This window comes from Aythya ferina (assembly GCF_964211825.1).
Source record: "Aythya ferina genome assembly, chromosome: 9".
NCBI classification, from domain to species: domain Eukaryota; kingdom Metazoa; phylum Chordata; class Aves; order Anseriformes; family Anatidae; genus Aythya; species Aythya ferina.
The window spans coordinates 11,936,670-11,961,411 of NC_140305.1; the positions used below are offsets into that span (position 1 = coordinate 11,936,670).

A 24,742-nucleotide genomic window follows, 5' to 3' on the forward strand; every position below is an offset into this window, starting at 1 on the left:
TGGATATTGAACATATGCATCTCAGTGCATCAGGGTTGACTAAGCATTCCCTCTTCTGCTGTGTCCGAGGTGGCGTAGGCTGGAAGTTGCTTTCTCAAGCAATGCTGTTACAGTGTACACAGGTCATGTCCAGATTAGGGGGACAGCCAGCCACAGAAAGGGTAACCGATACTATCTGAAGCCACAGAGGCACTTAATTTTCTGCTATCATCTAAGCATAATTATGGAGAAACAGGAAAACAAATACATTTTTATCTTGTAAGAAACCTGAAAGAACCATTTTGTGAATTACAGCAAGATGGAGTGCACACATCAGGCGGGACACTCAGCAATCTTTTCCCACAGCCACTTTAACTGAGATTATTTTTATCTTCTTCATTTAAAAGAAAAAACAAAAAACCTTCAGAGCAAAATAATATAGGTTCTTTTTCACTAAAGAATGAGAAGAAGAAGTGTTTTAATAGCTTTACATTCATTCTTTCTCCCTCTCCAAAAAGTAAAGAAACCCAGGGAGCGGTTACCTTTGCAATTTTCCCCATTTCACAGATGTTTGCTTTCTCATCCTCAAACTCTGTAAAGGCTTCTTCAATCCTGGCAATGATCTCTTCATGATTAGTGCAGACATTCGGAAGTCCTTTAGGGAAGTAGAAACGTGGAATGTTTATGGACAAAGGGGTACTGCTGGTGGCTTTATTCACAGGCAGGAGAGCACAAGGGCTAACCACTGAGTTCAAAGGGACGGGGGATGAAGTTCCAGGTTTCTTCTCTTGTTTACTTTGAACCTGAAAATATAATTAACAAATACTTTTTTTTTTTTTAAACACATAGAAGAGGAGAAATAGTTTGTGTTCTGAGTGACCAGGAAAAAAAATCTAAAACCATCAACAATTAAATTAAAACACAGGGATAAAAATATATGTCTTAAGTATAAAATTTACAAATTAGTGCAATGTCAAAAGTTGAAAATTTAGGATATATCACAGCTAAGGCTGTTTTTGCATAAGATCTGTGCATTTTGCTTGTAGCTGTGGATTATAATATACAATTTAACCACAGGAGAACATACTCTGCAATCCAGTAATACCAGAGAACACGGACAGTGTTTGCTGTCTCTCCATATGCTGGGCCCTGTGCTATCGTTTTGCCCCACAAGCAGTACAGCACCACAGTCTGTTCCTAATTAGTATTTTTCACATTTTTAAAGTCGTCACCATATAAGCAGCAGAATTCAGATGTTGGAATGCCCAGAGATTAAAAAAAATCCTTGCTCCCCCACAAACACACACTCTCTTGGGAAGAGGCAATAGGCTTGCCTATTGCACAACGGTTCAAATGCAAGAGTTGTTATTAATATAACAACATACGTGATAAGAGGCTAATAAGGAAACAGTCAAGTAAATACAGCTGCAGCTTTCAGTTTATTTATTCTAGATATTTCAAAACAAAATGGTTTTAGGATAAAGTAGCCAAGTCTAGGTTCACTCAATACAGAAGAATGTATATGATGAACTGACTAAATTCTTTGCCTTATAATTTTCCAGGTATTTGGAGCTTTTCTTAACACATACTGAATAACACAACTTGCCATGGGTTTGCCTGAAGAAGTGAGAATTGTAAGAGCTTCCCTGAGCCATTTTCTCTGAAGCTTAAAATACTTCACAATCTGTTCTTCAAAGACCTGTAAACCCACAGAACAAGGGATTTTCCTTCTCTTCACTCCTTTGCTTCACTGCTCTTTCTTTGAATGGGGAGGACCTCTTCCTTCTTCCAAATGCCATCCCACTTCAGGAGCAGGAACACGTGTGCTTGCGCACGTACACCAGCCCAAACAGACTTCTGTACTGTAACCGCTCTACGCTCACCTGGAGCTTGCATTTCTTTAAATTCTCCTCTGCTGCCTTTACAAGAGGCCTCCAACTGCCTGGGAAGCAGCGGGGTGGCAGACTGGGCTCTGGCTCCTCGGTCAGGCTGGTGATTAGGCTCGGAGGAAGCACAGGGACATGGCTGCTTCCGTTCCTACAGCCTGCCGCCACCCCACCTGCCCGTCTGTTTGGTGAGCTTCAGCCACGACCCAGCTCTGCTCCGTGGTTTTCACCTCCTGGCTTCCAGCAGAGGGGAAATTCCTGCTGCTCTCTTACCGCTCGGCATTCCCACCAAGCAAAGCTGGAACAGGCACCGCGGTGCCACCTCCTGCCACTTGACTCCTCTAACAGGACTTCACGCCAGCTCGTCTCCAAGAGCCACGTCTCAGCAGCAGGTTTAGTGCTCACACGCAGACACGCACCGCTAGCTGCCAGGACCAACTCTAAGAAATGACTCAAACCTAACAGAAATGTCCACATACCAGAAGAAACCGAAGAAACATATTGTTTTTCCAAAGGACTCGTTGCTTTACCAACATGTCCTCATTCCCTTACAGACTAATGAAATAGGATTTCCTCCTTTGAAGGCCTCCAGCTGACCATCTCTACCACGGCTCGTCCACGTTGCCCCGAGCCCCATTTTCCGAAGAGCAGGGCAATCCATTTTCCTCCAGGCATTGCCCAACTCAGCAAGGTTTGGCACCAGCTTGCAGAAGCTGCAAGCCAGCCCCCCGGGATCTAGGTGAATTTCCCGACAACCCCAAGCCAAGGCAGGAGGTTCAGCACCTGCGGGACAGAGACAGGGATGCTGCTAAGCCTCAAATAGCGAACCTGTTCAGGCACAGCAGCCGGCCTTCCCAGGGAGGCTGAATCACTGACTCCTGCCCAGGCCAAGGCAAACAAGGTGGAGGCAGAGCTCACAAACAGCTTCTTTTCCGAAGATCCTACCGAAGCAATGGAAAGAGAGAACATTTCTGGCCTTTGTCTTCTTCTTTCTTATTGAAGACTGAGCCTTCTACAGCACCAAGGAAAACAACAAGCAGCAACCAGCTCCTGATGATACTGCTCCCCAGGGCAACCTCGCAACTTTTTTCCCCCCTAAAAAATCACTTTGGAAAAATGTTTCTAGAATGGATATATACCAATGTCAATCACTATGGGCACAGCAGGGAGTTAATGACAAATACTTGTGAGTCACTCGTGAAAAAATAAAGGAAGCGATATGGGGGGAGTTTTGTGGCAATTCCTTGGGGAAGAAAAAAGAACAACGGTTCCTTCTTCCAGAAGTTAACCATAAATGCTATTTGCTTAGTGGAACATCTCTCCAAAAGGGACGTGCATTTTCAGAAGGACTACTAGGGCAGTAAGCTACAAACGCTACAACAAATCCTTTACCTCTGCTACCAATTGCTATTTTTTTCTAAGAAGGAAAGTAACATTACCAACCAGTTTTAAACACTGCTTTATAGCACAGTTTCAATTACCTTAACTAACATCCGTCTATCCACTGTGTCATCTTTGGCCAGCCACACAATGTATTTCTGGGCAGGCTGACACAGTGACATCTGCATTACAAATACAGCAGGCAGCAGGACGGCCTCCCTGCACCACGCACACAAAGCCCAGAAACTCCCCCAGCCTCCCGGCAGCACCGGGCCCAGCACACGGCTCGCGAGGAAGTGGCATCGCAGCGAGGGCTCAGATATTCCCTCTTCTTTTCTCCTGGCTCCAAACCTCCAGCAGGGTCCTGGAGGATAAGCCGACCCGTTTATTGCTTTCTTCAGGAAGAGATTCTCTCCTCTTCTGTGTAGGGCACAGTGACTCAGCCTGGTTACTCACAGTCCACAGGGCTGACTTAATGTCTCCTTTCATTTTTGCTGTTCCTGCCTTACTGAAGTTGGAGGATAACTGGACGCAGGCCATCCTCGGAGATCAGCGGTTCCCCAGAGCTGATTTGTATCAACAGCCCAAAACTTTCCCTTCCTTCCTTTCCTGAAGCCCTTCCCCACCATTACACCCTTCTGCTGCCTCTGTCCCTGCGGCTCCTGCAGAAGGGGAGAGGCGATGAGAAATGGTATTTCTGGATGCAATTTCTTCCTACTGTAAATTGTAAATGTACCAGCAGAAGCAGAGTGCTACTGCAGAAAAACACCAAGAAAACAAACCAAGCAACACAGGCCCACAGAAGGATTTAGGTAGACAGGGACACGAGGCCAGCCCTAAGCTTTGGTCAGGTTCCTCACGGCCTCACCCAGCTGGGTTTCCAAACCACTCGCCTCATGCCTGCAGCCCCTCCAGCCCCGCTCCCAGCTCTCTGGCGTCCCACCAGGCCGAGCTCCCACCCACCAGAGGCTGGCCAAGCCTCCCCCTTGGCCTGTGGGGGATCTCTCCTCTCCCTGCCCACACCCTAATGGTTCTGGCGCTGTGGGGAGGCACTGCCGCCCCTCAGTGCTTCATGCAGTTCTCCCTAAAGGAATGAAAAAGCGTGTTGCAGAGATTAACCTTATACACTGACTTTAACCTGGCACCAGAAGCCATGGAATCAAAACGTGCCCCATGCTACAAGATCCTCCGGGGCTATTTTAAGAGCTATTTCTTAGGAAACAGCTGCACCGCTGGTAATTTCACCTTTTTACTTCCTCACCGGGTCACCGATCATCTTAACAGGGACGAGGCTCACGACGGGGGATTTCAGCACACTGCGACCCCCGTTACAGGGGTGGCTACCCACCGACCTGCTGTCCTAGCACAACTACTCCAGCCTTCCCCAGCTGTCCCCGAAAGCGAGCACAGACGCTGGGATTATCCCAAGAAACCGATCTTTGGTGCAGTTTCCATTTCTTCGGCTACATCTCCTTCAACCACAGCCCACCAGAGCCTAGGAAACAGCCCAACAAAGCACCCTGTGATGGCCAAAGCTTTGCCAAAGCCAGGCAGGCTGCTCTGCGCCCAGCCTGGGTGCAGCAGAAAGCTGGGCTTGTCCAACATGCAACAAGAGACATTCAGAGCAATCACACAGAAACTGGGCTTTTCTTACAAAAATGCAGGGAAGACCTAATAGCCTTTGGCTGTTTCTCCCTGTTAAATCACTGCCCTTGCCATTACGCTTTCCCCTTGTTTACAAAGACACTTTAACTGCACGCTCTAAGCCTGGGAGGTTTATTTTTAAACCTGCTGGTATCTTGCTGCAAATAACTTGCTGCAAATAGACACGCCTGGAGGGGACAGTTTGATTCTCTGATCCAATGAAAAATACAAAGCAACAGAAAAAAAAAAAAAAAAAAAGTAAAAAGAAATGCCAAGTGCTCAAACCTGGGCCTGCTGGAATGACTTCAGCCTCTTCTTGAAGCGGGACGGAAGAACAAAATCGCAGCCCTTCGCGAGGAAAGCCAGCTCCCCGCCCAGGTCTGGGTCCCTCCGCAGAGAACGCTCCTTGATCATCATCCTGCTCAGCTCCTAAGCTGCTGGTGCCCGCTCCAGAAGGGGCACGGGGACTCTGCAGGAGACCACGTCAAACCCCGCAGGTTGCTTTCTTGGTTTGGGTTTTTACAGGCACGAAATGGCAAACGGCTTCCCGCAGAAGCATGCTAGGTCTTCTCTCTCTTCAGCAAGACAACATCTGGAGATCCTGTCTCGCTCCTGAAGCCAGACCTCCCTTTTTTACCTGATATTCTATGTATCCTTCAGTACCACCAGGATCTTCTGCCTTCTTGTAATACTTTAATTGAGAAACATGATCTACAACAGAATCTATTTCCCTGCTGGCTGCATGACAGACAATCTGTCCTTGGCTTGTAATAGGCCAGGGGTAGCATGGGAAAGGAAGCACCCACCACCACGACCAAGGTGCTAAAATTAGACGGGCTGCAGAAGGGGCTAAATATACCATCTTCCCCAATAGTTCCTACTTTCCGTGCTTCAGCGCTGAAACATGAGGTGCGAACTTGCATCAGCCAGACGTGGCTGGAGTGAAGCCGCACGCGATGCTGGTGGTTTGAGGGCCCTGCCTCCGAGGTGATGAGGCAGATCGGCACGAGCTCCGCTCCACACCAAAGGCTGTAATTTTCAGGAAACATCACTTTTTCCTTCTTGCCTGGAAAAAGCAAATCAGCCGGTTTCTCCAACACCAAATGAGCACATAAGGACGATCTTGGATAATGAGCTCAGGCATTTAAAACGGCTCTTAATAAAGTGGGGTTTTAAAGACATCAAAACACATCATCCTTTTTATTCCCTTTTTCCATAACTCTCACGAGGCAAAGGCTGCTCCCCAAGCCAAATGCAAAGCAGTTCCCAGGAGATGATCTGCTCTTTTTCTCCATGACCTTAGGCAAGCAGACCTCCAACTCTTGCTCTGACTTTGTCCTGCCCTGCTACAAGCGTGTTCTCCCTCACCTATCACGACAACAGCGCTGAGCAGCGACCTACGTCCAGTTCTCACCCAACAAGATGCCAAGCACACAGTCCTGCAGCCTGCTTTCCTTCCTTGGCTTTAAGAGTCCCAGCTACTTCACCAGGTTTCTTTCGGAACCCAATAACAGAGAACATCATCTCAGTTCTGGCCTTGCTTTTCAAATACAGGATTTTAGTAAATGGAAAGGTCTCACCGAGCCTCACCAACAGAAGAGGATGAAAACTGGACCCCGTGCGCCTCTGATGTATCCATGGTGCATTCTGTATAGCCAAGAAGAGCACCAGCTCTACACGTTGTCAAAACAGATTAAAATTCTCCAGCAACAGCATAACTCTTTGTTGGTTTTAGAGCCAATGAGGCTGAAAAACTCATCTTGTATCAGGAGGCTTTGTTTCAACTACCTTCAGATGCCCACTTTAAGATAACACAACTTCGTGTAAGCAGAGCTTGTATCTGTCCTGATTACAAAGCTAGCCCACGTGCCACAAACATCTCCCTGCATGTTTGGTGTTGGTTCTTTTAATTCTTTAATTTCACCGCATTTCTTTTTCTTTTTTATTTTTTGGTCATTTCTGATTCCAAGATACTTTAAGATTCAGTTACTGTTTTCATTTATTTCAGTAACTATTACCAAAGAAATAAAAAAAGTCTTTTGTTACCATCTGGGGTTAGAAAGCACGAGTAGTTGATGCTGGAAAAGAGCGCAGATGTGCGTGCAGCTTAACTGACCGGTGCTACTAACATCTGATCAGAACTATTTGTAATACACGGGGAAGGAATCTGATTTCCCAGAAAGTTTTCCATTATATCGTGAATGTGTTTTGAGAAAATGTGTTTGTTTAACATCGGAGCTAAAGGCACTGTGGTGTTATAGAAGACACTTTTTAGGGTTAATTTCCCCACCCAAGGTCCTCGAGAAGCACGTGATTTGCTCTGCGAGACAAAGCACCCCAAGCCTTAACTTTCTAGGATTACGAAGCAGCTTTAATTCCACTCACAGCATTCTTTAGGCCACCCATTGAGGCATGCAACAGACGTTTTGATGTCTAAAAGCAAGGTGTGTGGCCTCAGGACAATGCAGTGGGACAGACTAAGCTGCAACCCCTGCCCAGAGGCAGCTGCAGCGCCCGTCCCACCACAAACCCAGGGCTCGTTTTCTGCTACCACAGCATCTCGCACACAAGCACCAGGTGCGGTAAAAAGGAAGATTCAGAACCCTGCAATAGGAAGCGGAAAGGCAGGGGAAGAGAGAAATAGGAAGCAGGACAGCTCCTTCTCGCTCAGTGCAGCTCAGCAGGCCTTTGACATGGGATCCCCACCCGCAGGCCCTAAAGAAGAGGCCTCTTCTAGCATCGACCCCTTGTCGTGGTTCCTGCTCCCAAAATTATTCACAAACTTCACCCAGTGGTTCTTATTATAAAATGCATGGGCAGGGCTTGGAGCAGGGGCTTGCACTACCCAAACTTGATTCTGAAAGCAGAACGAGCTTGTGAGTTTCTTACAGACTTTTCTAGGGTACTTTTACTGTAGCACTAGGTATTTCGCACGCATTAATTACCCAAACTCAAATACTTCATCAAACCAGCACACGGAGAGGTTAAGGTCAAAACCTTCCACCACTGACTTTTCCAAGGGCTTTGTATAAGACATTTGCCTCAAAAGGTGACCCCCTTTACCTCCCCAACAGCCCCAAGGACCAGCACTCCTGCAGACAGGGCCAGCCCAACCTCTACTTCTTCACCACCTGCGGCTTCACTCCTTACCTTTCTCCTATCTACAGGCAAAACATATTGAAAAATACTTTTTTTTTTTTTTGCTAGTCTTTCTCAGGCTAGCAAACACTTGTTGTATTTTGGTGGTGCGTTTTGTTTTTTTGCTATCCTTTAGCTAGTCAGACAGCTGACCTGCTTTCATTGAGCCTTTTCTTTCAAAAACAATGTATAAAAAGGATCAGCACACAGAACAGGAAATTTTAAACCAAATAGTCGGTTTAGAGATAAGCAGTGGAAAACCGGATCTCAGAATGGGAAATGTTGGACAGCCTAAAAGCACGCCGAGCTTCCTGGCCTGCCTGGACGGAGCGTGATGCGCTCATTATGGGCTCTGCAAAATTGATGGACTTCTTGAGTGTTCATTTCCTAGTTTCTAAATATTTGGGTTCTGAAAGCAAAGAAGCGAGTGATTCTATTGTTCTGTGTGGATGACCATCATTGTTTTTCTATGATAAAGGGAAAAGTCTGTTGCTGATACAAGTTAGCCCAGATTTCCACTCAGATAGGCCAGTCTGAACCAGCAAACAGTCTGGGCTGAAGTGGCTTCCCCTTTGCTTTTTCCTTGCTTGAGGGATATTAAAACTGTCACAGCCCACATCAATGAAAGCTGCACTGCATTTTCATCAATATCAGATCTGGTTTTGTGTGCGCGTGCCTGTACAGCTATTTGATAACAGCTTTATGAAAGAAAACACAACAAATACTTTTAAAGCTGATGTGCACACCTGCCATACCGAACCCGAAACCCCAAGGAGCTCCAGCCAAACCCAGTTAGCTGCAAGACTTAGGGGTTCCCCACATGCTACACCTGGAGAGGGCCTCGCACCCATGACCACATCTACATAAAGCACAGCAAACCTCAGAGTGAGGCCAGTAGAAGCAGCAGTGCAGGGGCCTTGGATCCATCCTGCTAGGGGCCAACCCACTGCCCAGGGGACCGGCAGCACGTGCACAGCGCTCAGCCCAGCCCCTGGGTCCCCGGGACAGTTTTCTGCTGTGAGCTTTGGTTCCAGGCACCGACACAAAGCAAAAGCCGAGCTGCAGCGTGCAGCAGGAGCTCCTGTAGCGCTGCTGCGGACGGCAGGCTAGGAGCAAACACACACACACAGGACGTGTGGATGAGGAGGGAAACAAACCGATAGGGGACCAGCCCCATAAGCTGTTTGACAGACAGCGTAAGCGTATCCAGTTCTCAAGTATTGTAGAAGAACAGCCACAAAATTCAGTGTCACACATGAGCAAACATTTGTGTTTCAAGTTCACAAGATTAAACAAAAGCCTCGTAAATCTCAAGGCAAGAGTAGCTATTAAAAGATGACTTCAGAGCTTTCGGAGTCACTTAATTCTGCACTCTGAGGAAGAAGCCCTTCTGCCTTGCTGGAGATACCAGACAAGGTTATGCTTACTGTCTTCCATAAGCAAGGATGTACAGAGAAACATCAGAAACACTTGAAAAGTACCTAGTCTAAAACAAATAATAAACCCCAATTGTATCAATTCAGTTAAATAACCCTTCTCCCCTCCCTCCCCCTTTCAGAATCGCACCAAATACCTGCATTTTCAGGCATACAGACCATTTTAAAGACATGCAAGTTACGGTCCTGCTGGAAGGAGCTCTGAAAGCTCACTGCTAATCTGGACACCTTCTCAAGTACGTAAGAGGAAGGTGCATTTTGGAAAGTAAAGCTCTTTATACTTTCTATGCATTTGGGACTTCGGCACCCTGTTGTTTTGAAAATTTGGCAGTAGCACTTTCCATTCGAAAGCAAAGGACTGGGCAGACAGCGCTGGCTCCCCTCGAAAGCGAGCCCCCATCAAGACCCTTTTGCTGGGCAAACCTGCTCCTCACGTGAGAGGCATGCTGTGCAGACTCCACAATGACCGCACTGGGGACGCAGGAAAGGGAAAATAATAAATCTTCCTAAACACTGACCTTTGTGCCAGTAAGGATCTCTCTTTAAGGACCAGCGATAGGCAGGACAAAGAAAGTTGTTGGAGCCTGCTCTGAGATGGGACAGGGAGAGGTGGAGCATCCAGCTCCACGGCGCTGGTGAGAGCCAGACCAGTACCTGCTCCCAGGAATAAAGTAGTAAGCTGAAAAATTCTCTATTTTATAAAACCTACCTAAACGACATGCAAACTCAGCCTACAGAAACACCAGCAGGACAAGGACAAGGTTAAAGGTGAAATGTCAGGGCCCATTTTGTTTGCTCAGGTTTTGTTTCCTTTTTTGTTTGTTTTTAAATAAATACGACTGCTGGATGAGCACGTTATTCCACGCTGCAGCATCCAATGAATCACTTAGCACCTGTAACTTTTCCACATTTTCCCATGGTTGTTCTATTACCCAGTCAAAGCCTTGTTCTCTTACCTTAATCACTTCTGGGGCCTGCTGAATCAAAGCTGGAACAGAGTCTCTGGAAGCAGCCCCAGCACAGCTTTTCTGCCCTGGGAGGATGGACTGAGGAGGAGCTGTTAAAGTTTCCTGAAGAATCTGCATCACTTCCTTCTCCTTGGACAAGCTTCCCTTGCCTGTCTGGAATTCCACCAGTTCCTGGGCAAAGTCCTCAATGCTTTCCAGAATACGCAGTAAAAGGACTTTGTCCTCTTCCTCCATTTTATGGCCGTTGCTTTCCATGATTTTTGACAGAGGGGAAGTAGGGTCAACAGGTTTACTTTTGGGTTCAAGAGCCAGAGGTAGTACCGGCCTACCCTGCCAGCCAAGCACCTGCAAACGGGCAGGTTCACTCTCCTTTAGGGGTTCCCTAAAAGTACTCTCCATTTTCTGTGAGAAGCACTCCAAGTCCAGCAGCAGTTTATCTATCTCATCCTTATCTATCTTGCACGTCTGTTCCCCTTTGGAGACATCAGCTTGGGAACCACGTGATACAGAATCTGAAAGCGGCTTTAGAAGTTTCTCAGGAGCACGGGGAAGCTCGCTTCCCACTCCAGCACGTTCTGGCTTCACATCAGCACCTGTGTCTGAACAACCAGAGAGCTGGTAGCTGCGCTCTAAGCTCTCCCAATCCCCTTTCTCCTTTATTTTCCCTAATGCTCTTTCCCCATCCGACTCCTCCTCAATGTACAGAGCCTCAGCGGAAGACGTGCAGTCAGAAGGGCTTGTGGCCGGTAACTGAGGTAGAGCACAAGCATCTTTCCCAGCTCTCACACTGCTCTCCTGTGCGATGCCGTGAAGGGAGTTTGAGGTAAAGCTCACAGTACTTGTCTGCATGGACTGAGAGGTGCCCGTCACCTCACTCTGATCGCCTGCTGCTCTGAGAGGAACCGTGCCCGAGGACGGCAGCTGAATAATGTCCTCATACCTAGGTGGCTGCTCATCTCCAAATATTGGGGAAAAGGGAGTTTGCTGCAGACCATGAAGGCAGTTAACTAATTCCACCAAGTCACTAGCTTCCTTGTGCCCAGGTGGCTTGAGCTCAAAGGGCAGCTTTTTTAGGTATGAAGAAAATCTCGTCATCAAATTCATATAAATCATTTCTGAATTAGCAAGGGGATCGCTGCTGTTGCCTCCACTAACGCTGTCTGCAGATTTCTTTTTGATGCAATGCTTTATTATGTCGGTGCACTTTTTCAGATCCTCTGAGCACTTGAGCAAGATGTCTAAGCACACCTTAATATCTCCGCCAGAAGAACCATCCAGCTTGTGCTTTTCCAAAATTTGGGTAATGAAGTTTTCTTCAGAGAAAGAATGAGGTGAGAAGGGAACCACAGGATTCATGCTGACTTCTGGAGCATCGCTGCTCTCCTGCCATTTCTCCACAGGTGAGGGGCTCTGCAAAAAGCCACAGGGAGGGCAGTTCTCATCATTGCTGAAGTGCCCATAAATCACGTCAAAATCAAACGATCGTCTGCTGAATGATTCTGACCGAACTTTCCTTCCTTTTCTGTAGGCCACGTGACTGGAAGAGTTTTTGAGTTTCTCAAAGGAGAATTCCTTTATTTTACCACTGGCAAGATTTATTGCCTCACCAGTAATGTCTTTTAAACTGCTAGAAGCTTGCACTGAAGAGCCCTTTTTGATTCTTGGATTATTTGGGAGAATTTGATGATAGTCCTCATTTCCAGGCAAGGCAAGCCCGTTTTCAGAAACAGGAATTTTATGGTCTTGGTTGGCATCTTGGACGCTGAGCTCAGCGCACACACTGTGGTGGGCAACTATACACGTGACTCCTTGCTTAAACACCTGGCAAGTGCCTGTGCAGTAATGCACGGTGTGCTGGAAGTGCTGGTCTATCACCACGCTGCTGTAGCAGTTCACAGTTGTGACCATGAGCCTGTAGGTTGCTGCCATAGCACGGATCCCACGTGGAAGTGAGGCTTCGAAATTCACCATGAACTTAGCAGGAAGCTCACACCCCCACCCCTACTTTTCACAGCCACACCAAATTTAACAGAAACACTCAAATGTCCATTGAAAACATTCAAACCCCATGAGAAACTACTGGCATTGGAAGTCCTAGCGAAGTCCGGAGTGGTATCAGCAGTACAGTTACAACAATTAGTGCAACTTGCATACGGTTTGATTGAAGGCAACTTGGTTACTGTATTCCACACAGAGAGCTTTGCTGATCAGGAGATGCAGCCCGAGCTGCTCTGTTTCTAAGGGTCCAGGTAGAATCTCCAAAAGGCGTCATAAAATTCAGCCAGCTCTCAAGTAGAAGACAATGGTTTTTCTTGGATCCTTCTCTCTTTTTGAGAGAATCATTAAAAGATAGATGATAATCAAGTAGCATGTACAGATAAAAAATCCACAGTATGCTTGTGTGATCCTCTTCTCACACTGGTAAGGTAGGTCCCTACAAAAAAACACAAGAAAAGTCATTATGACTCACGTGTAACATGCAGCCTTGTCTGACAGCAAACAAATGGCATCAGACCTTAACAACCAACATTCAGGCTCGTAGACAGTGCGAGTAGGCTGATATTTTTCCTTCACTCAAATCTACCATATAAGAACACTGCTACGGAGCTAGCCTATATTTATACACAGGCTGTCTGTGTGTTGCTGTTTTAACAGCTCTATTTTAACCACTCATTGATTTTTTTTTTCCATACTCGCTTTTTTTCCTCTCCAGACTGAACAAAACATCACCTTTAATTCTAATGGAGCAAAACATTTTGATCATGTTGTGAATTTCTGGCTTCCATTTTCCAAGACCCTCTCATGATAAGGAAGAGAGCAGCAGAGAAAAGCGCTGTCAGAATTTCCAAACACTCTGGATTATAAAACCCTGCAAACAGCCTGGAGCAAAGCAGATGAACTCTAAGAATGCATGGCCTTTTGTAGAGGCCACGTTGGCTTCCATTAGGCTTTCACCAAGGTCTTTGGGACCATGGCAAAATATTTTAAGGCAGAATAACTGTTTTTTAAGTCTCCTACAACCCATTAATAGGCTGCTGGCATAGAGACCAAGAGCAGAACTTAACAATTGTATAGAAATTAAGGCTGTGAAAACTAGGAATTGGGAATTTTACACCTAACACAGTCACTTACAGCTGTATTTCCTATCATGATGGTCAAAATTGTACCAGAAAGAATAAAGGCTGTCTAACTTTGTTATTAAAAGATAGAAAACCCCAGACTCAAGCACCTCACATTTTAGACATTACTGTATCTTTCAAGAACACATCGATAATCAAATTAAACCACCCCGATGGTATTCTGAGCACCCCCTGTTCCTGCACGGAAATCCATCTCACAAAACATGGTTAAACCACACTGCACTGCATGTTTCTTTTGGTGTTTTCAAAAGTAAACACCTAGCACCACGTGAAAGGCCAGACCTGCATCTGACAGGACTGCCCTCCATGCACGTTACTGCCACCTACCTTAGCTCCTAAGTCTGGATGGATACAAAGGGAAGCACCTTCACGTTCAGTGTTTTAATTAAGGACTGAGGATGGCAAAAGACTGATGAATGTTCTCATTTTACCTGTTTTAAATCCTTTATTTGAAGGTGAGAAGAAACGATCTTAAGATTATTTGATGGAATTCCAAATGCGTCACGTCTGCCCGTTGCAGTTAGGCAGAGCTGCACGCAGAAACCCTCCTGGTTTGCTCCGTGCATTATATAAAACATTGCAATGATTGCGTTCAAGATGAGCTAGCAACTGCTCCAGCTACCACGCTGGTATCTGTAACAGGCTGCCACCTGCCCACCGAGCACCACCAGCCAACCTGCCTGCTGTGCCAGGGCCGGCTTCACAGCCGCCTCTGTGCCTGCCCCACGCTGCTCCTTCCTACACCCACTGGCACCACCCCAAAGCCCCACAGGCACAGGAGGGCCTTCCAAAGGGATGATCAGAGGTATGGGGTGTGCCCCAGCCACAGCCCTGAGTCAGGGGATAAAGGGCGTAAACAGAGCCGTTTTTGAACCCCGGGGGTCCTTATCCCACCAAGCACAAGGCCAGGTAATAAGACTCCACGCCCTGCAGTCACTGACTCTCAGGCTTCCCAATCAGGTGTGCTTAATGCCTCTCTGAATCACAGCCACAGTTTAAGAAGTCCTATTGGCTCACCAAGGTGTTCATCTTATAAGACTTAGCGGGCTTTGTTCAGACAGGAAAACCCATGCTTCCATGACTCCAAGAAGTCTAACCATCCCTGGACTCCACGAGTCCTTCTGTCTGACACTTTGAGACACAAGGCTGCAGCTTGCTCTTTTCTGAGTTTCCACCAACTACAGACAAGCTTCCTGGCATTTCCTGAAAGAGAACGTATACTTTTAGAGAAAGCAGAGATCATCAGAGCAGCAGAATTGAAGAGGATTTAATGTTACTCCCCAAAAAACATGGGACTTCTTCAGAATCCCAAAAAACATGGGACTTCTCCTTCCTCTCTCCCCTGTGCGGCATATCAGGGAGACCTCTGTCACAATTGCTCATCCTCTCCTCTCTCCTACTTCCCTACTGCACAATCTTTTCACCACCAAAGAAGAGTCTGAGTTACACCTAATTTGGGAAATAGTTGCATCCTAATGAAGTTATGCCTTAATTAGAAGGATAATGTGTTCAACCTCACTGTCTCCTCCTGTATCAGTCCAAGGGTGATTTCCCCCTACACTGTACTCCTTGCCCTGGGACTAGGGCAGTTTCTCCAACCCTTTAAATCGTCTTCAAGCACTGAAGCTTTCCACATCCTCATGGTTATTGCACACAGTTCTTTATAGTTCTTTGGGGAAGAGGTCTCCCAGATTCCCTGCCTAACCTGACTCTTCTTCAGTTCAACTTCAAAATTCAAACTGTGCCTGGCACCAGCTTACATTTGCTTGGGAAGCGGAGATGGCAAGAAGAATGATTGAGTGATTATGCCCTAAGCCACTGCCTGGCCTTGTTAGGGAGAGTCAGCCCCTTCAGCTTTGGAACAAGACAGGCCCTTCAGACACGCTTGCTGCATTCTCTAATCTCTTTCCAATTTGTCTATTTCTGTGGTGCTATCACATTCGGGAATCAACAAAATCCAGACTCCAACTTGTCAAGGCTAAGGCAAGACTACCTCCTCCTCTGCGCTCAGATGTCTTCAGCACCTTTTACTGCTGCATGTCAGGGAAAGAAGTAATCCAAGAATGAATATTAAGAACCTGATATCCTCTTTTTTTCAACCAGATTAACATCTTCTCAGTGATCACTACTTGCCTTATTTTCACTGTCTGCACAAACACACTAAGGTTATTCGAGGTGCTGGGTGCTTGCCTCCAGCTAAAGACCAAGAACCAAAAACAATCTGGGCAGCACAACTGCTTAGGGATGCGGAGGAGAAACTGTTTTTCTCACATTTCACCGGCTTTGCTTGACCAGGGTTAGCACATGCTCAGCTCACAGCTTTACTTATGCATCAAACAGGATCCAGCATGTAAACCCGCTCAAGACAAAACCTTAGAAAAGCTCCTTCCTGTTACCAGATCTGGGAATCTGGTCTCAAACTCAGCTTGAATGGCCTTTTGTTGGGACTGAGTTGGTGACTAAACCCTACGATTTATGAATAGCAACAATGGAAAGCCTGAGTGCATTAAGAAAAATTCGTACTTCCTCCTTTTCAGCCCGCCATTTCATTCCAGTTGCGACTCTAGAGCAGCCCCCAGTTCAGATACGCTGCAGACAGATTCTGTAATTAGGACTGCTGCCACGAAACCAGCTCCAACCCCGAGGATACAGGATTGGTTTCACAATGTAAACTGTGAATGAATAGGGCTTCTTGTGCGACTGCAGAATAATGCTTTATGTCTTTCCTATCTGCAAGAAGGCATGAATCACTTTACAAGGGAAAAAATTATTACAGATACTAATGATATAAAAGGTTACTCCGCAACGCACAAGAAATTCTATTCATGTAAAGATTATGCTCGAGTTAAATAACTGAACAATGACAAGCTGTAAGCGAGGGGACTGTCAGCCAGCACTCGGCTTACTTGCAAACTGCAATCTAAAAAGCTACGGAGCAGGCCTCTACAGGCTCTGAAAGTTTCAAAGCAGGCAAAAATCCTCCTTCCTTTCTCTCACCAGTGCTAGCATCAATGTTAACAGGAGCCAGAAATGAGAAGCCACCCCAATGCAGTATGGAGGAGAGCAGCTTCCCTTCTGCACCACAGCACGGCACGGGCGTCCCTCGTAAACATGCTCCTTCCTAGTGGAAGAGGCGGTGGGACGAGCACTCCGTGCGGCTGCTTTTGTCAAAGTACCAAAACCACCACCACCAAAAGAAAAATCAACAGTTTGCCACTTGGCCAGGCACCTGTATTGTAGCAGAAGCATCATCACAGCTATATGATCAGGTGTCTGGTCCTACCTCTTGGAGGAGCTGGTGGTGCCAAAAAGCACCTTAACTGCATCCCCTTGTTCAGAAATGCTTGATATTTGTTCACAGTGTACAGAACAGAGCAGATTTGGCAGCAAACTATATTGATTATGGAAGACAACAGCTGGCAAATAAAGTGTTTTCTTGTAAAGCATAACTTCCAGCCAGTCTTCGGCACTTTGTCAAATAACAGGAAAATAAAAAATGAATTCATCACCTACTAGTGTAGGTTCTGTAATCCCCAAACCCAGTACAGAACAGCAGTAGACCTTGGATGTATCGTTATCCTTCTTCCCAGCAGGCTCAAGTCAGAGTAGTGTAAATTATAAGATTAAAAAGCACACGTGCAAAGGCAGACTCAGAGGCTGGAGATGAGAACAGACGAGGAGTCTCACTTTTTAAGAGCGCAGTTCAGCAGCTCCTGGAGGAGCTTGCATCGAGCCCCGCTCCACCACAGCCGAGGACTCTGCTCAAACACACGGCCAAGTGGCCGTGGCACCAACAGCCCAGTCCACAAGGTTCACCTGACCCCCAAGGAGTCTATACAGTGTTCTGTAGTCACAGGGAAATCCTTAGAAAAACTAGTATTAAAAACATCAGATGCTCCACCTTTGATGGAACTGTACCAGCAGTAGCTGCAGGATTTTTATTTTTTTTACTTTTACAACAAATGCACTGCTGAATTCGGCAGAAATGCTACAATGAATCATTTGAATAAATTATTTCAAAGCCCACCACAAAGGAGCCGATTCACAAATTGCTATCGCTTGCACAGTTTACCTTCTAAAGTTGTTTTAACACAGAACTCATACAATTTTTCCTTCCATATTGAAATTTAGGGGAAAAAAAATTAAACCATTTGGCTCCTTTGTTCTTTATGTCCTATTTTTAAAGCTTACAATATTTGATATCCTTAATTGCAGCATGTATAATTAATCTAGGACAACTTTTTTATTTTTTTGTACATAGGACTTAGATGGGAAGTGCCTGCTGTGCTAACTCTTCAGCCTCTGTGACCAGCAGGAATTTGGTGCACATGCACACATTTCAGCTACAGTGAATCCATGAAGGATCGTACCTGCAGCAAGGCATCTTGTGTTTAGTTTTAAGAGGGTTTAACCAAGTCCTTCCATGCTCTAGAGACTGCAGTGGACTGCTGTGGCTACAGAACCTGACTTCCCTCATACCCCAGGCCAGATCTGACCTGGCCAGACAAACCCCTGTTTGAACCAGAGCATCTCTCTTAATAGGCTCATTGCAAGATCTTCAATACTTAATTACATTTACTATAGAACAGGGATCATGATTTCCAATTTGAGTATGTTCAGCATCAGGTTCCAGCAAACACTTATCAGGCTTTCTGAAGCTGACTTCAGAAAAGCTTCCAGGGAGAGAGATTTCCTCACCTGCAGGTGCAGACACACCAGGATCAAATCGCCTCTTGGCTTTTTCTAGGATTTGCAGGGACAGTCTGGAACAGCAATGTCTTCAAAGCCAAAGCTGTAGCCCTTGTGCAGTGGCTATACGCCAAAGCTCAGGGAATAGCATTAGAAAAGAAATTCTGCAGTCCCACGGAGCACTCTGCTGACTTGCACCAGCTTTCAGCTCGCAGGAGCGATGAAGCTGGGCGTGGTGTCCCTGGGTTCAGTAGCCCTCAGAGGATTGCTCTCCCATGTGCTTGGACATCTCCTGGATTCCACGGAAACTTTTTGCATCCAGAAAATTTTCTGACAACATTCCACCACCCACCAACTACTTTTGATTTGGCCAGTCACCAGCTTCAATACCTCAAGATCTCGTACTGAAACAGAGCACAACCCCTGCAGTGGCTTATGTATCATCCACAGCACTCCTGAATTTACAGCACTCAGCACCACCTCCCTCAGCCATCTCTCTTCCAAGACCATTAGCCCCTGCTTACTCAGTTGTTCTTGTGTTGGCACAATTTCATGCATTTGATCTTTTCACTGAGGCCCGCATCAGCTCTTCTGGTTCAGCTACGTACTTCTTTTTACGATGAAGGAACGAACCCAAACTGCACACAATATCCACAACAGAGGAGAACCACGTTCAGAAATGATTTTTTAAACTGCCTTTCAGAAATTAACACTATCACTACACAGTGCTCTCACCTTCCAAAACTTGCTCAGTGTTTTTCAGCTAGGACATTCTCAAATGTCTGTTCTCTTAACCACCTGGGTTAATTCGTATCTTTGTCCCTTTTCCTACTTCCTTCAAAAGAAAACAATGATGCTATTGTCCTTTGTGAAATGTGCAGAGACCTGCTCATAGAGAGTACTAAACAAGAGGCAGATAGTCATTCTTAGTAGAGACTGAAGTTTTCATACAGTCTCATAAGAAATATTAGCAGATTGATTGCAGGTGATTGATAAATGCTACAGGAACCAGGCTAAAAACAAGCACGCGTGCAGCAAACCTGTGAAAAGCCCATCAAAGGATGCTGCGGATGCAGAAAGTGCTGGGGAATCAAGGGGTCCTGTTCTAATACTCCGTCAAAAATTACCACCAAGAATCGTGAGAACCTCCTGCAACTCCAGTCATCTTTTGTTTCTGCTACCCTAATTCTGCAATTCTTAGCATATACTGTCACTTCATTAGTCAGTCTCTCTTCCAGATCATTTGTAACTGTGTTGAGCAACACAAGCCTGACTACAGATTTCCCTGGGACTCCTCTAGTCATTACTCTTCACTAGAAAAACTGACAGTTCTTCCTACACTTTAACTAGGTATTAATTAATGAAAAACTTATACTCCTACTGCATGGCAGTTTATTTCCTTTAAGAAATATTAATAAAGAACTTCAAATTCTCTCAAGAAATCCATAACAAGTGGACTACTTGCTCATTTATCTTTTACTCTTTCTTGTCAAATAGCTTCTGACCCCCCAATTTCACCAGCTGAAGTGAGACTTCTGCATTCATGCAGCAAAACACGAAGGTCACTGCACTGGGAGGACTAATCAAGGCTGGCTTCCAAGTAGACATGACCTTGAGAGTCACTGTCTGCGGCAGGATGGTAACACTGCTTTGCAGTCAATATGGATTTGGAGAAGTCAATTTTCACACCAGGAAATCTCTGTTTCAGTAGCTTTACCTTTAAAAACACCACCACCACCACCCAACTCTACCTTAAAAACAACCTCTCTGTTCACAGCAGCTGTGGAAAAGAAACCCAACACTCAAGAAGATTTGGTATCAATAACAGTGGTCTACGCTGCTCTTGAAAATAAACTCGGCACTAGATGCTGAACTATTGTTCTAAAATACCGATGTGGTCAGTGAGCACCGAGCTACTCCGTGTGATTCCTTCAGGTTATCTAGCATGCCGGCGCTGCTCTACCCTTCACAAGCATCAAGTCGCAGGGGCCCTGGACACCAGTATATGAGGAACTCTGCTGTGAAGAACCAGCGTATGGGCCTTGATAAGCTTTTTGTTCTGGGTATCAGTTGTGGGAGTGGGGCAGTTACTGTCCTCAAGAAAGATTTCACTCTCTTCAGTTTTTCAGGAATACCTTTCTTCAACTTTCCTTTTGCATAGAGGCTTGGAACTGAAACTGCCCAGACAGGAAGGTGTCCCAGGAGACTGGTTTCCAGTTATACAAAGGAGACAGCAGGAGAGTAAAAGCTCACACAATTTTTGACATAATAACTCGCTAAGTGTAAATAATTTGCCAACTAATTATTTCTAACAGACACGGGGAGCAATATCAGTTAATCTTAGCTCATTTAGCAGGCCCCAATATACTAACAAACATGTTGAAGCTTAACAAAGCAAAAGTAAAAAAAACTGTAAGCATAAACCCTACTTAGTTATGCTGACAGAAAATAAGGTGACCAACCAGAAGACACTGAAGGTGGAAGAGATTCAAAACCACATCATTAGCAAGGCTCAGGACAGAGGTCAGAAAGCCAGCTTGATTAAGTAATGTGTCTCTTGACTGTTTATAACCTTATATGGAAAAATATAATTTCATATTAGCAAGAAACATTTTTTCCCTCTAAACAGTTAAGTTAGTGTTAACAGTATCCAATTAATTTTTGTTTTTTACAAATTGAAGTGATTCTTATTAAAGTGTTGAGAAAAGAAAGGAAAAGTTGTGTCCAAGATGGCATTCCTTCAGTTGCAGACAGAGGTTACCATCTACAGATTCCCCAAAACCATCTTTGAAACTTACAAGTGAGGCGAAATTCCCCCTGCAGGCAGACTAACCCAAATTTTTAACTTAATAAAAATATTTTCCTTTATCACCCCTCCATTCATGGCTTATATACTTCTCATTGCTGCCCTATCTGACAGCGTGCCTCATCTGTATCACGTTACTCTATTTACTTATACCGAGATTGTGGGCAGAGCTCTCTGTCTAAGGTGAGAATCCGTTTCTCCAGGGTAGCCTTAGTTGCCAGCCTGGCTCCAGCTGGATTACCGTACATCTGCAGGTCAGCAGTGAGAAGAGTGAAAATGCCAAGCTTGGGAGAAACGCTCCGGATCCATGCTGCACGCCCATCCTCTCCTCTGAGGCATAATCACAGGAATAAAGAGCAAGCAGTCATTTCCACCAGTCATACCTTCCACAAGCCCATTCCTGCCAGCCTCTGCTCATGCTCCGAAGACGAGCAGCTGTTGAAATGTAACAAATTAGGCCAAAAGGTACAGCATGTCCCAGCATTCAGGCAGTCTGGCACTGCTACAGCATTTACTGCTTATGACTCGGATAAGCCACACCAGAGGCACAGATCAGCGTGATCAAAGCAACAAGTAATTTAAGGAAGCTTAACTTTTCCATCCCCTTCCCTCCACCAAGGAAAACCAAGGGTGCTTCAGCCTGACCTCTCAGCAAGGCAGAGGAAGTCGTTCCCCCTGTATCTTTACTAACCCAGGGAGCTTTACAAAACAAACCCAGAAAGAACTTCTATTCATTTCTCTCAGTTTAAAAAGTAGCAGATGAAAAGGACAAGCGATACACGGAAGAAGCTGAAAGCCTACCAAGTGCAAAGAATCCCATCATCTAATTTCAGTGAACAGCAATGTTTATATTCATGAATATAAATGAATATTTATTAAAATGAAGTCATTTTTAACAAGCTTGCTTACATGTGTGACCTCAGCTATCGCTTACTACATCCTGTTCATACGCTAGTCTGCAGAGTGATTAATTTCTCTTATCAGTATAGTATTTAAATGCTTCTTAAACATTACCTTATTTCCACAACTTTTCACTAATGAGGGAGCATTATCTTCATTTTACCCAGTAAGAACTGTGGCAAAGAAGGGAATACATCAATTTTCAGTGCCTTGCCTGAACTGCTAAAGGCACGCGGCATTACAGAAAGTTTCACGTAGTCAAAGCACAGCACCTCCTGTTGCAACTGCCCCTACAGAGACTCTGCAAATCCGATCCAAAGACCTACACAGGAGGGCAAACACAACTGTAAAGTCTGGGGGAAGAAGCTTGTCCTGTAACACACATGAACCCAGTCCTGTAAGACAGAACTTAACTGCCTTAACTACAAATAAGAAAATCCATTTCCTCCCACAGTTCAACTTCACTGTCCAGTTTCTGCCAGAACTGGAGCACAAGTTCCAACCTCTAATTTAGTCTTCAGAGAAGTACAGTTCTGTATAACAGGAGAAAACCTAGTTGCATGGGGAAAAAATAGCATGTGCTCATTTAAGATTGTATCAGCAAGCATTTGTACAAAGAAAATGAGTTAAAACTCCAGAGAACCTCTGTACTTTACCAAGATATCCCAAATTCAGAGTTACTGTTCAAAGTTATGTTTTCTGTGGGTTGCAGGAAGGATGGGGAAAGGTACTTACAGAAAAAAAATATTGAAAAACCAACCTGCAGTGTGCATCATTATAGTTACACCTCCATGGCTACTGACAGGGGGTGTCTGAGCACAGGGCTCCACTACAGCAACCTCTGGACTGCCTGAGCCACAACGCTCATCGTCTACTCCGCAGGCTGCAGCTGAAGGAGCTGAAACATGCTTTACCAGTGCATCTCTCCAGGACTCAGCGGTCACGTATCAGTTAACTTTACACCGAGGAGTTTTAACCACAGGTACCTTCCATGCTGTGCCTCTGTGCAAATCGTGGGTACAAAATAATAGGACACACAACAGCGGTTGCAAAGGTCTGGGTAATGGAAACTGGCTACGTGCCATCAGGGAACTTCGACTTTTAACTCTGTTATTTTAAATACAATTAATTGTTGCTTCAACTTCTCAGAATCCAGCGGACATCAACTAAATAACTGTATAAAACCAAGTGAAGTCTAACAGTACTGTCAATCTCCTCATAGTTTTCACGAGAATAAGTTCCCTCTCTGTAACATTTGAAAACAGACCAACCAGGCTCAAGAGAGTCACGAAATAATCAAGAAAAGAGAGCTATTTTAAAGAAATGCCTGGAAAGTTTATTTCTTGAAGCAGGCATCAGATCCTACCAGGTAAAGCCATGAGAATACCCCCAACAAAAACACAGCCGGCCTTTGAGGCAGCCTTTCAGCAGCAAACAGCCTGGGGACTATCTGACAGGGAGTCCCAAGCACTGCCAGCCTGCCTTTCCCAGGGAGATCAGGGCACAGAGCAGCACATCTTCCAGGGCTTCCTTCTTTAGTGTGAAGAGCAGAGGTAATAAAATTAGTCCCGGACTTAATATTTACATTACTTGGGACCAGCACAGTCTGCAATGACCTTCAGAGAGACTTACTCCAGCAGGAACACATCCTTCAGTAAGTTATTCCATTATTCAATCACATTTTTACAAGTTTATGCCCAACTTAATCTTGGATTTGCCTCCCAGCGAACCAAGGAGCCTAGCAGCCAAAGCCGTTCCCTTTCTTGCTCACGGGCAATTTTTCTCTGGCTTGCTAGGAAATAATTAAAAAACAAACCCTGCTTTCCTGACCACGTACCAACGGCTGCCCGGAACGAGAGACCAAAGGTCCAGAGGCACCCTAGGGTCCCGGGGCAACCGGCGGGCGGTCACAGGGCAGGGGAAGGAGCAGCGGCACCGCGGGGCGATGGCTGCGCTGCCCCCCTCCTGCACCCCGGGGCTCCCCCTCCTCCCCGCCTCCAAGCTGGGCGACCCGGGACCCCCCGAAGCCCGCGGGCTGCCCCCGGCCGCCTCCCCGCTCCTTTCCCCGGCCGCCTCGACGCCGCCACCGCCGCTACGGGCAGACCCCACGCGGGGCCCCGGCCCCCCTCGCCCCGCCGCCGGGCTGAGGGGAGGCGGCCGCTCGGCCCCCGGTGCCGCCACACCTACCCGCCCGGGCAGCTCCCCGTCCCATGCCGGCACCGGGCGCGTCGTTCGTGCTGCCCGGCCCCGCCGGCCCCTTCCGCGCAGCGGGGTCCCCGCCCCGGAGGCGCGGCGGGAGGGCGGGCGGGCGGCCACGGGCTGCAGGCTGAGGCCGGGCTGTGAGGGGCAGGCGGCGGAATGGCGCTGCCCGCGCTGAGGGGAGGACGGGGAGGAGGAGGAGGAGGAGGAGGAGGAGGAGGAGGAGGAGGAGGAGGACGCGGCCCTCCCTTCCCGCCCTCGGCTCCTCCTCGCCTCAGCGACCCGCTCCTCTCCGCACGCCGCCCCCCTCCGCGGCTTGCTGTTTGCTTTTTGTTTTTGTTTTTTTTTCCCTCAGCCGTTGTAAAAACCCAGCGGAGCCCGCTGCGGCTCTAGGCTGCTGGCACCCACCAGCAAAACGGCGTGCTGGGCGCTGGGTGCCTGTGGAAGGGGGAAAAGCGAGAGGCAGGGGAGCCACAGGGCGCCCGCAACCGCCGCTCCTCAGCGGGGGGCCCTGCGCTGGCGGTGTGTGTGCTGCAGGTCGTGGTTTGGTGCCGCAGTTACCAGACAATGCTGGGGG

General features: G+C 46.6%; 1 protein-coding gene across 7 annotated transcripts in view; it reads right to left on the minus strand.

Moving 5' to 3' along the window:
- Positions 1-24,742, minus strand: part of PPP2R3A (protein phosphatase 2 regulatory subunit B''alpha) — a 55,726-nt gene that overhangs the window by 29,052 nt on the left and 1,932 nt on the right. For 4 of the 7 annotated variants that reach the window (XM_084529211.1, XM_084529207.1, XM_084529212.1 and 1 more), the window contains exons 1-3: positions 24,154-24,317; positions 10,420-12,865; positions 522-782 (exon numbers count right to left, since the gene is read on the minus strand). In XM_084529211.1, coding sequence (XP_084385337.1) covers positions 522-782; positions 10,420-12,402 — 2,244 coding nt within the window. In that variant the 5' untranslated portion in view covers positions 12,403-12,865; positions 24,154-24,317. Of the gene's footprint in view, positions 1-521; positions 783-10,419; positions 12,866-14,588; positions 14,755-23,803; positions 23,925-24,153; positions 24,318-24,742 lie in introns of those variants that run through there. The other 3 variants (XM_084529209.1, XM_084529208.1, XM_084529210.1) reach the window with 3 other exon arrangements.